Source organism: Mus pahari, chromosome 9 (genome assembly GCF_900095145.1).
Source record: "Mus pahari chromosome 9, PAHARI_EIJ_v1.1, whole genome shotgun sequence".
NCBI classification, from domain to species: Eukaryota; Metazoa; Chordata; class Mammalia; order Rodentia; family Muridae; genus Mus; species Mus pahari.
The window spans coordinates 60,422,153-60,436,099 of NC_034598.1; the positions used below are offsets into that span (position 1 = coordinate 60,422,153).

General features: G+C 38.5%; 1 protein-coding gene across 1 annotated transcript in view; it reads right to left on the bottom strand.

Moving 5' to 3' along the window:
- Ptprr (protein tyrosine phosphatase receptor type R) overlaps positions 1-13,627 on the bottom strand; it is a 225,343-nt gene extending 211,716 nt beyond the window's left edge. The window contains exon 1 of the mRNA XM_021204396.2: positions 13,178-13,627. Coding sequence (XP_021060055.1) covers positions 13,178-13,235 — 58 coding nt within the window. The 5' untranslated portion in view covers positions 13,236-13,627. The remainder of the gene's footprint in view (positions 1-13,177) is intronic.
- Positions 13,628-13,947: the final 320 nt, after the last annotated feature.

Sequence of the window (13,947 nt, forward strand, 5' to 3'; positions counted from 1 at the left end):
CAGGAAATAGTCAAACTCAGGGCTGAAATCAAGCAAGTAGAAACAAAGAAAACAATAAAAAGAATCATCAAAACCAAAAGCTGGTTTCTTGAGAGAATCAACAAGATAAATACCCCTAGCTAAACTAACTAAAGGGCCAAGAGGCAGCATCCAAATTAATAAAATCAGAAATGAAAAGGGAGACATAACAACAGAAATGGAGGAAATTCTAAAAATCATCAGATCCTACTATAAAAGCCTATACTCAACAAAACTGGAAAATTTAGATGAAATGGATNGTTTTCTAGACAGATGCCACATACCAAAGTAAAATCAAGAGCAGGTAAACTATCTAAACAGGTCCATATCACACAAGGAAATAGAAGTCATTAAAAACCTCCCAACCAAAAAAGCCCAGGGCTAGATGGATTTAGTGCAAATTCTACCAAACCTTCAAAGAAGACCTGATACCAATTTTCCTCATAAAATTGCACAAAATAGAAACAGAAGGAAAACTACTTAACTTGTTCTATGAAGCCACAATTCCTCTGATATCTAAACCACACAAGGACCCAACCAAAAAAAGAGAACTTCAGACCAATCTCGCTTATGAATATCAATGCTAAAATAGTCTTTAAAATTCTTGAAAACCGAATCCAAGAACACATCAAAACCCCCATTCACCATGATCAAGTAGGCTTCATCCCAGGGATGCAAGATTGGTTTACTATACAAAAATCCATTAACGTAATCTACTATATAATCAAACTCAAAGAAAAAAATCACATGATCATCTCCTTAGAGTCAGAAAAAGCATTTGACAAAATCCAACAACCCTTCATGTTAAAAGTATTGGATAGATCATGAATTCAAGGCCCATAGCTAAACACAATAAAAACCAATTTACTGCAAACCAACAGCCAATATCAAATTAAATGGAGACATACTTGAAGCAATTCTACTGAAATCAGGGACTAGACAAGGATGCCCACTCTCCCCATATCTATTCAATATAGTACTTGAAGTGTTAGCTAGAACAATAAGAGAACAAAAAGAGATCAAGGGGATCCAAATTGGTAAATAAGAAATAAAGGTATCACTATTTGCAGATGATATGACAGTATACATAAGCGACCCCAAAAATTCTACCAGAGAACTCCAGTTGATAATCAACTTCAGCAAAGTGGCCAGATATAAAATTAACTCAAACAAATCAGTAGCCTTCCTTTATACAAAGGATAAACAGGCTGATAAAGAAATTAGGGAAACAACTTCCTTCACAATAGCCACAAATAATATAAAATATCTTGGGGTAACTCTAACCAAACAAGGAAAGACCTGTATGACAATAATTTCAAGTTGCTCAAGAAAGAAATTGAAGAAGATCTCAGAAAATGGAGTGATCTCCCATGTTCATGGACTGGCAGAATTAACATAGTGAAAATGACCATCCTACCAAAGGCAACCTATAGATTCAGTGCAATTCCCATCAAAATCCCAACACAATTCTTCAAAGACATGGAAAGAGCAATTCTCAAATTTATCTGGAAAGGCAAAAAATCCAGAATATCGAAAACAATTCTTAACAATAAAAGAACAGCTGGGGGAATCACCATATCTGACCTCAAGCTTTACTACAGAGCAATAGTGATAAAAACTGCATGGTATTGGTATGAAGACAGACATGTTGATCACTGAAATAGAATTGAAGAACCAGAAATAAAACCACATACTTACAGTCACTTGATCTTTAATAAAGACACTGAAAATATACAATGGAAAAAAGAAAGCATCTTCAGTAAATGGCACTGGTTTAACTGACTGTCTGTATGTAGAAGAATGAAAATAGACCTATTTGTCTCTCCACACTGGGCCATCTTATTGTTCCATGGATTTTTAAGTGCAGGTGGTTTATGGAGTGGGCAGTGGGAATGACTATACTACATGTCCCCATCTTTGTATTTTTAAAGATAGATATATATATATATATATATATATATATATATATATATATATATGTAATTTTCTTCTGTTAAAATTAAAACCTCGCCAGCCAGTGGTTTTAATCCCAGCACTGGGGAGGCAGAGGCAGGTGAATTTCTGAGTTCAAGACCAGCCTGTTCTACAGAGTGAGTTCCAGGACAGCTAGGGCTACACAGAGAAACCCTGTCTCAAAAACAAACAAACAAAAACCTAAAAACAACAAACAACAAACAAACAAAAATTAAAAACCAATGCAATGGTTTCTAATTTGATCTCTGAGGTATATGGCCATGACTATAGTAAATTATAGAGCACTTCATTTCCTCCCTCAGAAGGAGACCCAATAACCTTTGGTGGCCAGTCTCCATTTCTTTCCTGTTTTGACCCCTGCCCTCCATACACAGCTGCAGGCAATCTCTTATCTAGCTTTGTTTCTACATATTTGCCCATGTTGAGCTTAAAAAAAAAAATCTTACAAATGAACAGTTGGCCACCACTTTTACTCTACATTTATGAAGCCAGATTTTTCACATGCCACATGTGAACAAGAGCACAAGTTATATGATTGGGACCTGAAGCTGGTATCCATCTCCTTCAGCAGAAATTTGTTAATCAAGATCATCTTTACATTTATAAGGCAATCGTTCTGCTGCAATCATCTACATGGAGGCCTGCCAATTAGATTTTCATGACAGGCACTTTTCATTAAAAGAAGTAATTCTCACCAACTTTTGAAAAAATAGTCCAACAATAAATGTATTTTTGTAATAATGGTAGAAATCTATACTATCTTACCATATGAGAAAGAACTTTTGTGTTCTAGTAGGATAACACTTCCATTTACCAGTGGTGGGATATATTCATCATCTTAAGATTTGTGCTAAAAGGTTTTATGAACTATTTTTCTTAAATATTCAAGTTACTGCAAGAACATTAGCATAATGGCAAAACTATTCAACAGATTAGGAAATGGAGGCCCAGAGAAAAACCAGAGTAAAGGATAGCAGATAGGATTCAGATTCGGGGAGGAGGGCAGCCTAAGGTTGTTGTTTTGTTTGTCTTTATGACAAAAGAGTCTTATCTGATAATCTCGTTGTTTTTGAAATACAATTGTGTCATTTCAAAATATACTTTCTCTCCCACATTACCAAAGTATTTAGGACACAGTTTAACACATCATGAAGCTACCTTCTCTCCTTCTCTATTCTTGTAGAAAAATTTGTATTTCTTTATGAAATTCAATGTTTACCTTGAGAGAAAAACCATTTTCACTTTCATGTAACAATTTGCTACAATGTTTTCTACATGTTATCAGATTTAGAAGTTGTAAGCAACGTGATAAAAATCTACCATTCAAACATTCTACTAGTGTGTGGCAAGTAAAATTTCAGGTCATCAGGGTAATATCAAGCATTCAGAATCCAAGGAAATAAAATACTCAAAGGTAGACAGTGGGCAGACTCCTTGTGTTTAGGTGATGCTCAGAGGCACACAGGCTTGCCAGGAGCCATGCCCATTTGGATTAGGCTTGTGAGAAACTACGAGTGCTACCCCACAGATCTTCTCTGTTGTCAGAGCATGCTCAGAGGCATCAAAACAACCACCTGACTGTGTCTTTGGATTTTTACAGAGAAGGAAAGCTCGGTGGGAACAAATTCTGTAACTGGAACAGGTTTTCAGATGTAGTACAGTCCAAATGAAATTGACCAGATCTGAAGGTTATCCATTTACCTGAAATCAGCATTTTTTTTTCACAGAGAAGAGGCGTATAACTGGGTAGACTGAGTATTAGGAGAATGTTGGTGACTTGAGACTATCATCACCCATTCCTGATACATGTTCTTGCTGCTCTCAACCCTTCCTTGCTGTTCCTTTATGTCCAGAGAGCCCTGTCTTCTCCATTATCTACAGAAACCCAGACAGTTCTCCATGTGAACCCGGAGTCTAGTGGACTAGAACTTCTATCAGCTGAAGCCAGTAAGTAAGCAGAAGAGAATCAGTTCCTGAGTAGAAAAGAATTGATACACAGCAGACAGAAGCAAGGAAACCTTTAATGCTCTGAATGGCAGCCTTTGGTTAATGCTTGAACTTCTTTCACTGTGTATGTCCAGAGAGACTTGAGACAACTTCTAAAAGTTTCTGGCTTATCGACCAGGCAAAACAATGCAGCAGGAACTAGCTATTTCAGATTTGTGGTATTAATAAGCTACATATTTTCCACTCACCATCAGAGAGACCAAAAGAAAATCGGTGTCTCACATCCAGGTCTTTTCTAAGGCATGATGCTGGAGATGATATTTAGATGAGAGTTTTAGAGCAAGTTTTGGGAGGAAGATTTGGGGACTGAGAGATGTTTTAGACTTGGTACTAACCACAGTTTCTTTCAAATCTGCATCTGTGTTCAAGTTCATGCATGTAATGGATGAACAATTTAGATGCCACCTGAAATACACAATCTGTATGAGCATACGCATGCTCCTCAAACATAGGTGTAAATGCTGAAAGGAGGGATTGCTTTGTGATGTCAGTTAACTATTATATGCCTTCTCTCCTGCCTTAATCAAAGAATGCATATAATTTACATGGATCTTATTAAAATAGTACAGGTTTGTATATATTATCACATTTAATTCTTAAATTCTTTATTCATGCTATGTCAGTTTTTCCCAGGCAGAACTGAAAAAAAAATCCATCTGAAATCTAGAACACAGTAAAAATTGTTTGTCATTAAAAAAAAACCAAATGAAACAAAACTACCTTTATATTAATGGGCCAATCATCTCTCAACCTAATTTACGGTGGTATTATATTTGTCACATCCTATAATATGCATCTTTACCAATAAATAAAAGTCATCAAATGATGGGAGCTGACTACTTATATACATCATGTTCTGTCCCATCTGGATCAAGAACTGGATCATTAGCATGATAAAGTAACTACCAGTTCTCGTTCTTTCTGTAAATATTGACTTGAGATCGGTGACTCATTCTGGGTTGCTTTTCCTGTGTTTGTTAAATACTCCTTCCCAAAGACTTCCCAGTGCTTTAAGATTGTCTTAGACCTGTTTTCTCTTATTTAAGCCAAGAAATGAACATTACTTCAGAGTTGAACCAAGAAAAAGATAACTCATATCCAATTGAACAGAGAGCGCTGGCTTCAGTGCAGCCAGACGTATTGATCTGGGGTGGTTCAGGGTCAGTGATGAGTTTTGCTTTGCTGCTGGTCCATTCAGCTGTGTTTTGAAATGAATATCACTATCTTAATATATTGAAATCAAGTGAGATTTGATTAACAAGAAAGTCTAAATAGTCATTATGAGTTGAAATTATTTAAATGAAATGTGCTAATGTTCACAATATAAATTAGCTAATTATCTTTCTGTGGCAAAAAATCATTAGTATAATAGGCACTTATAATAACATAACATGATACATTGGCATTAGAAATTTTGGTTCTAAAATAACAGCTTATTATTAATTTTTTTCTATTACAAAGCTATGGGGAAACATCGGTGACATGCTAATGTTTATAAGCATTTGGATCTTTCAAAATATCCCTTTAAATAGAAACAGGAATTTCTCTCCCATTTTGAATTTGACTTCATAAAATAATTTTCAATCGATGTAACAATAAGCTTACCCAAATCTATATCATCCATGTTACACTGAATAATAATGGTGATATGAATGGAATTTTGATGTGTGATCTTTTTAGATAATTCACAAACAATCTCCACTCTCTGTATATGTATGCTCCCCATAAAAAAATGTGATTGAAAAACATTTTATAAATGCAACTACTCAACTGCTCAGAGAGTTTATGCCTATATTCTTATTTGGGGCAGAAAAAGAGAATTGGATTATTTTTTAATTTTCATCCTTATTTTGAATGTGGGCAATATCTATGCTTCCTCTTATGACATAGTTGATAGTCAATGATAATCAGAAATAATATCAAGTATATTTCTTAGTGTCCAATTATTGTGCTACGTTTGTTATCTGATGCTTGACTTTTTTAAAAACAAAATTGACTTGATTACTGTTATGAACCTGTAAAAAGTTATAGAAGACTGTCTATTAATCTAGGAAGAGGTCATCACATATGAGTCTATAAATCATACTATGCATTTGGAAGACAAACATAATCTATTTGTAAATCAAACCTATTACTTATCTAGTTCCTTGTTACAAATGAATATACATTCAGTTGACAGAATAGTAAACTCTCCCATCATGTTCACTAATATGAGATACAATCTATTAGCATCAATTTACCATCATTATATCACCACATACATTCCAAATATATTTATTTATTGAAATATATTCATATTGGAATAATTGAAATATATTTATATATTGGAAATTTATTGATAGCTTAAGGAAATTTATATGAAGTAGGTATGTAAAAGTAATAATTACAATTCTAGTTTTCTTTAAGAGCATCAAAATGTTGCTTTACTGTATTGATAGAGGAATGCACCTGCCTATGAGGAAAGTATAAGCAAGTTGCTTGAATAAGATCAGATATTAAGGAAGGAGTCAAAGTAGCCAATATATGATCAAAAATGAAGTTACAGTAAGACTTATCTTGAAAACAAAATAGTTAAGAGAAAAGAAATAACAAGAAAAAGGAGGTGAGACATGTCAATAACAGAATTTGGTCATTAGTCTGACAACAGTGTGGCATGAAGAGAACAGTGACAGAAAATAAAGTTGCAGTTAGGAACACCCTGATTGAGAGAGACCTCATCATGTTTGTGTATTTGGATTGTATTCCAAGTAAAGGAAAAAGCACTGTTACAATTTTATAAAGAGACTTCTGTATGTTTGTAGAATTTACTTAGGACATTATTATGAGGAACAGTTTTGATATAAGATTATTTTTTAAGGAATAACAAGGTTCCATCTCAAGGCAGTGGCATGACACAAATGTGGAGACGACTTGATTTCAAGAATTGAGCATCTTTAGGATAAAGCATTATAAGGAGGGCGTTGTGATTTGAACATGAAATGTCCTGGCAAGCTCATGTGTTTGAATGCTTGGTCTCCCGCAGGCAGAGCTAGGGAAGGCAGTGAGAAATTGAGGAACTGCAGCCTTGCTGGAGGAGGAAGGCTACTGGGGCAGGCTTTGAGGCTTTATAGCCTGGCTCTGCTTCCTGTTCACTGTCTCCTTCCCGAGTGTGACCAGCCCTTCTTCTGCTCCAACTGTAATGCCTTCCCAGTCATGATGGACTGTATCTTCTCTAAGACTGTAAACTACAGCACCTATTCCGTCCCTTCAGTTGCTTCTTGCCCTAGATTTTGTCACAGCAATGATCAAATTAGCGCCAAGGGTCTAGGATAAGTTATGATTTTAGGCTTAGGTTATGGGCATCTTGACATTATTCTCTGTGACATGGAAGGTTAAAAATAGGAGGAATTATATAGCCATGCATAGAATATAAACAGTTGGATATTACATTCTTATGGAGTAGCTGACGAGTCTACTTGATGATAAAAAACATCACTAGAGTTTAGGAGAGTTATCTGAGCTAGAAATGTGGATTTGGGATCTCTGGTATATGGCTCTGAATACAATTACTCAATGAATTTAAGTAGAGAGTAACAAAAATAATTTCTTGAGAATAGCAACTGTTAAACAATACTGAGGAGTTAGAAACATTTATGCCAAGTAGCTCCTTTTGGTGTAGCAGTTTCTTCAGACATTGAAACATTCTATCTTAGAGGGAAGATCCTTAACCAGAAAGAAACAACTCAAAATAGCTTCAGAAAGTTTCAGATCTTGACCAGGCTGACTAGGCCCCTTCCTCTTAAGAGTAAACATTAAACACCAGAAAGCGTCCTTCTCAGACAAACCAAGCTACTGAGGCTTCCTGGAAGAGGTGTTGGCTAACCAAGTCACTTGAAATTGACACTTGCCAATGTGTTGTAGTTCCAGGAATGGTATTGCCAGGTTCCCAGCTGTGGTGAGCCAACCATCAATGCCAAGGCGGTCTTTGGTGATGCAACTGTCTTTGAGTCATTGTTCTGTAAATAATTCCCTTACCCATATTCCTGTACGTGAGGCCTCCAAAACTCACTGGTTTACCAAACTGCAGTTTATCGGTGTTTGTACTTTGGTCTGCTGTGGGTTTCCTATCTGAGGTGAGTGAAAAAAAATCTCATCACACCACATGACGTGATCCCTGATAGATACAGCAAAAGCAAAATAGATAAAAAAATATCCTTAAAGGGCCTATACTTTCATGTAGAGACGGAGACTATAATAAGCAAAATAAGAAAAGTATATGTATATGAAACATATGACCTCTGAGAAGGTTGAGGAGCAGATGATATCAATTTGAGAGAGAGAGAGAGAGAGAGAGAGAGAGAGAGAGAGAGAGAGAGAGAGAGAGAGGTATGAAAGAAGCTATCAAGAGAAATTTCCACTAAAAAGGTCACACGTTAGTAAAGACCAAGATCTCAAATCATGGATAGGTTAATCAAGGAAATGGCTTTCTTTGGTAAAGAAAAATATATGCAAGATTATTTTCTAGGAACAGACAGACTAATATGAGCAGAGATAAGTTTAAAGAGGAAAGTGGTGGAGGTATATAAGAAAGACAGCAGAGAATATTGTAGACCTTGCATGTCTTAAGGACTGTTTGGTTTGAGTAATCTTTGAGTTTGGGCAACCAGAGGGTATGATATAATCTGAAAATACAATGCTTTTCATGCTAGTCTGCTCTGCTCTTTTTCTTGAGCATATAATTTCTGCGAAATGACTTCCTATATCCTTATGGCTCCGTGAAAGGCACTCTGTCCCTTTGGAAGACTGGATAGATGTGCTATGTAATTCTTAGAGAGTAGAGGGACACCTTTGAGACATAACCTGAAGAAATGTGTGTCATTCAGAAAGCACAACAGGAAGGACAGGGTGGCAATCAGAAGCCACCTTTTCCAGTGCTGAGGAAGATCATGGGTTGAAGTCAGTCTCTTTACTATCACAACATCCAAAAAAAAAAAAAAAAAAAAATAATAAGCAAACATCCAAAAAAAAAAAAAAAAAAAAAAAGGCTTTTAGATGATAACGTTTGAGGATATCACAAAAAAATTTACTCACTGGCATTGAAAATACTACCACATTAACATAATCTCCTCAAAAGGAATATGACTCATTGGGCAAAGAATGAATGAGGACTGAAGTAAATAAGCAGTCTGTGAATCTTCCACACAGTTGTTCTTTAAGCAATCTTCCCATTGGCGTGGCTTTTGGTTGACACTTGGATATCTATGAAGTGGGCTTTTAAATGGGAATTTCTTTGCTATATTGGATCCCAGAAGATTCGAAGAGTAAGGACAGCTAAGGACAAAAGGATTTGTCACCACTAACACAATGGTGGCTTAATCTATTAGAACCAGTTTTGCCTACGTTTCCAGCAACTACTTTATGAGGACATTACCGATGGCATCTTAGAATGCTCCGTAGGTAGGAGAAATTGGCTGATGGGATGGGATGTTAATGTTCTTAGTTATATTGGGAACTTGAATCTTTTGTAGTATACAGTAATAGGTCTGAGAGCCTGTGGGTTTTTTTTTCTTCCAGACTATGTTGTCAGTTGGCACTACTGCATCTTGTTATTTGTGCCTTAAGCAACTTAAGCAACTGGCTGGACGATAAGTATGATTTGTTTCTTTAGATCTGTGGCAATTAGCTGTCACATGTCATTCAACTACTCAGCTATGAGCTAAGCAGCTTCTTTGGCCTTCCTTACCCAGGAATGACAACTACATTGCACAGGCATGACAAACAGATCACAGTTTGCCCCCTATTGAGACTGTCAGGACTCAGGGTTACCATGCCATGGGCAACCATACCAAGTAATTGGAGATGGCACTCATGCCAAAAGTAATTTCCAGCCTTATCTTTAGAGACATGGCTATGCCCCAGGCAACAATTCCCAGCACAGCTGAGAACACTTACAGCCCATCTCATTATTTAATTTACTCCATTTGTGGAGCATCCTAAGATACCATCATTTGTGATACTGCCATAAAGTAGTTGCTGGCAACCTGGGTATGACTGATATCGAGCAATTAGCTTTTCAGCCAGGCAGCTAATGTGTACAGGTGTCACTGTCCTTTCTAAAAATAGAGTCAGCCTCTGCCCTGGGAATGTGGCTTTTTTACAAGAGACAAACTCAGATATTCAACAAGTAAAAGACTCAGAGACTTCTTGATCTATGCTCTCCCAGCCACTTATTTTCTTATTACCTAAATCTCTGGGAGTATAGGTCAAGAAAGCCATATTTATCTGAGTTCTGATGAAAAGCCCAAACAGTATTATTAGATAACTGTGATGCATTTTAATCTGATGACAGCTTGTGACCCACAAATTGCTGTTTAAAATTAAAAATGAATCCAAAATGAAACTGGCAAGACAATTACAATCCCAGACTTGTAATCTGCATTGACAAGACACCATGCTAAAGCACTGTATTAAATACAAATACAATTAATGTATATGTAGCATACTGCAATTGAATCCCGAAACATGTAACAGATCACCTGTTGCCTTATACAATTAAAATTGGCTGGATAATCTTATTTTTAATCTTTTTTTTACATGTTAAGAAGCCAAAGTGCCGAGTATAGATTTGCTTTGACTTTTGTTTTTGTTTTTGTTTTTTTGTAAAGCAAACATTTTATTTAGAATTTTAATTTGTGGCTCTGTGATGAGGAGATCTTTCTAGATTCCTGTCAAGTGTCTTTAAGAGAAGCACACATACACACAACTGTAAGCCAGCAGAATTATGAGTGACTTAAATGGTAACTATATCAAACAGAGAGGGGTTATGTTACTCACATACTTCAAAGATTTTACTATTATCAGTTTAGGAAAAAGAAGGGAACAACCATAAAATAAGATCCACAAATCTTAAATTTTAACAGAAAAACAACCAACCAGCTTTAGGAAGGCTGTAAAAGAACATCTATTTTGTATTACTTCAAGAGTTTTTTTTATTTTCTTTATTTACATTTCAAATGCTATCCCGAAAGTTCCCTATGTCCCCCTCCCTGTCCCTGCTTCCCTACCCACCCACTCCCACTACTTGGCCCTGGCCTTCCCCTGTGTTGAGTCATACAAAGTTTACAAGACCAAGGGGCCTCTCTTCCCAATGATGGCCTATTAGGCCATCTTCTGCTACATATGCAGCTAGAGACACGAACTCAGGGGGTACTGGTTAGTTCATATTGTTGTTGCACCTACAGGGTTGCAGCCCCCTTCAGCTCCTTGGGTACTTTTTCTAGCTCCTTCATTGGAGGCCCTGTGCTCCATCCAATAGCTGACTGTGAGCATCCACTTCTGTGTTTGCCAGGCACTGGCATAGCCTCACAAGAGGCCGCTATATTAGGGTCCCTTCAGCAGAATCTTGCTGGCATGTGCAATAGTATCTGGGTTTGGTGGCTGATTATGGGATAGATCCCCGGATGGGGTAGTCTCTGGATAGTCCATCCTTTCATCTTTTGCTTTGGCAAAGCTCCAGACATCATCGAGGGATGCAGACTTCTAGGTTTCACCTCTGATGAGCAAAAGCTCTCTATTTCCCTACTCCCCAGGGCTCTTCCATAATAAATTAGAAATGTTTTCTGCATGCTTAATATGAACTCTATTTATAATTTTAAGCTTATAACTACCTAGTATGCATTAATTACAATCCCCAACATTTGTTTATACATAATTTTCAAGAATAACTACACCGATGTATTTTATTAGATAATTACTTAACTGGATAGCAATGAAAACTTTTTTGACAATGGCTATTTTTGTCAGTTGTACTATTAAACAGTATTGGATGTAAAACAATAACAGTGTTTATGTTTTCATCATCATATATTTTAACATTAAATAATTACATGTGGCAATGAAATGTTTGCAAATATTTTAATAACCAAGTCATAGCTTTTTCTCCCACTGGTGTTCGAGATACCAGAGAACCGCTGAACACCCCACAATGTAATATTGTAATTATAACAATTAACACACATCCTTAATTATAGCTTTATTGTTCCTATACATTGTTTGTTTCTAAATTCACAGTGTATTTAAATAGCAATTGCTAGGACAAAAAAGTACTACATTTCATTCCCATCATTGCATACATGAAAAAAAGCACTCAATCTTTTGGAGCACTATCACAAGGATTGCAGAGTGTGTGTGTGTGTGTGTGTGTGTGTGTGTGTGTGTGTGGTCACAGTAAAATAATATACTTCCACTCGGTGTACTTAGAGAAATGAATGTGTGTGAAAGAAACTCAAAGAAAAGGTCTGTGCTTGCTACAGGGTCACTGCATGGACAACTGCGGTCTCAGCGGGGTTCCTGAAACCTCTCTGCCATGTTTTATTTTGGTTCCCGTGTGTGAAAATTACACAGGGTGAAGTCCAGTGAGCCTGTCCACAGTGTTAGAGGAGCCAGGTGACACCGAATATAAAATTCCTAGGCACTTTATCAGCTGTGCATCCTTACATAGTGATTCTTGTGTCCAATCTATTTTTATGTGTTTACACTCTCGCTGTCTCCCATCCAATCTATGCTGGAGACACAGTGATAAATAACCCCTAGGCTTGTGAGCCTCGTTGGGTTTTTCTTTCCTGACTGCGGATACTGACCGTGGTGCTGAAATAGGAGCCTCCCGTTTGAAACCTTTCCTTCCTCTTATTGGTTCAGAAAACCCGAGTGACAAGAGCAGGGGCCAAAGCAGCCTAGAGCAGCACGGTGAATAAACCGTGCATTTGGCTCTTAGGGGCGGAGATGCAGACCATCAGGTTACAGACAGGGCATCCCCCTGAGCGCTCGCTACACTGGGAGACCTTATGGATGTAGCCGCTGCAGTAGGAAGGGCTTCATCCAGCAGGGTGTCTCATCTCTTTTTCCCTGTAAAATGTGCAACCAAGTGCAAAGCCTAGAAGCACAAGCAGGAAAGCTCAATGGAGGGGGAAATAAATCTATACTCACATTTAAAATGTTCACTCTTCGCCATGCAAGATAAAGAAGAAGAGCTGAATTTAGCCTAAGTTTTCAGCCCTAGCCTTCCAACAGGTGCACTCTGTCACCCCTCAGACATTATCCCAAATCTTCCTCTGCTAGGCAAGCTTTCCCTGGAGTCCTTAAGCATGTGCTGTTTCCCATCTCCTCCTCAGCTTCAGCTGTGAACCCCGCAAGCCCTTACCTGCAGCATGAAGATTAAGAAGCAGGCACAGCGCAGGGAAGCCGACCACTCTCCTCATAGTGTGTGCATTGAGGGGCAGAGGAGGAACTCCGCCGCAACCCCACTCTAGGCAAAGTGCTATTTGAGAGAACCACTGCCAAGAGTCCTTTGATACCGGGCATCCGATGACAGGGTCCTCCGCTGGGGTTCACAGAGCAGTCTTGTGGCGTGCCTACAGAACGGAGCACCTGCTTCGTCTCCCTAAGGGATGGGGAGATGGGAGAGTAGGATGCTGCGGGAGATGGGGGCTCGAGGCTGGCGGGGGCAAGGCACTCAGAAGAGGTGAGAGTCTGGCCTTCTGGAAGCCCGCAGCCGGTGGTGACAGTGGGGTGGACTCTAGTGCCAGCCTCCGAGCCAGGCAGCGCCTCTGCTGCCTGTGCAGCTAGCAGCAGCCCGACACACCGAGGCACTGAGCATGCCCAGCGCCGGCCCTGGCTAGGGAGTTTCAAATCGAAATTCCACCTCTCCGGGTCTTAGTTGAGACTGCGAGGGGAGCAAGCTCCACAAGGAGGAGGAGGGGGGGGGGAGGAGGGGCTCAAGGCTAGCGTTAGGGACGAGTTGCTCCTAAATCTGGGCGTGGGGAGGAGTGGAGTGGGGCGGGAAGAGGCGGGGCCAGGACCACAGAAACCCAAGGAGGGAAGTGGAGGGGGCCACTCATCTGGTTCCTTCCTCACATTTTGATTCACGCGTGGACCCAGCTCACTGTGGCAACTAAATGCTTGCAGGCTGAC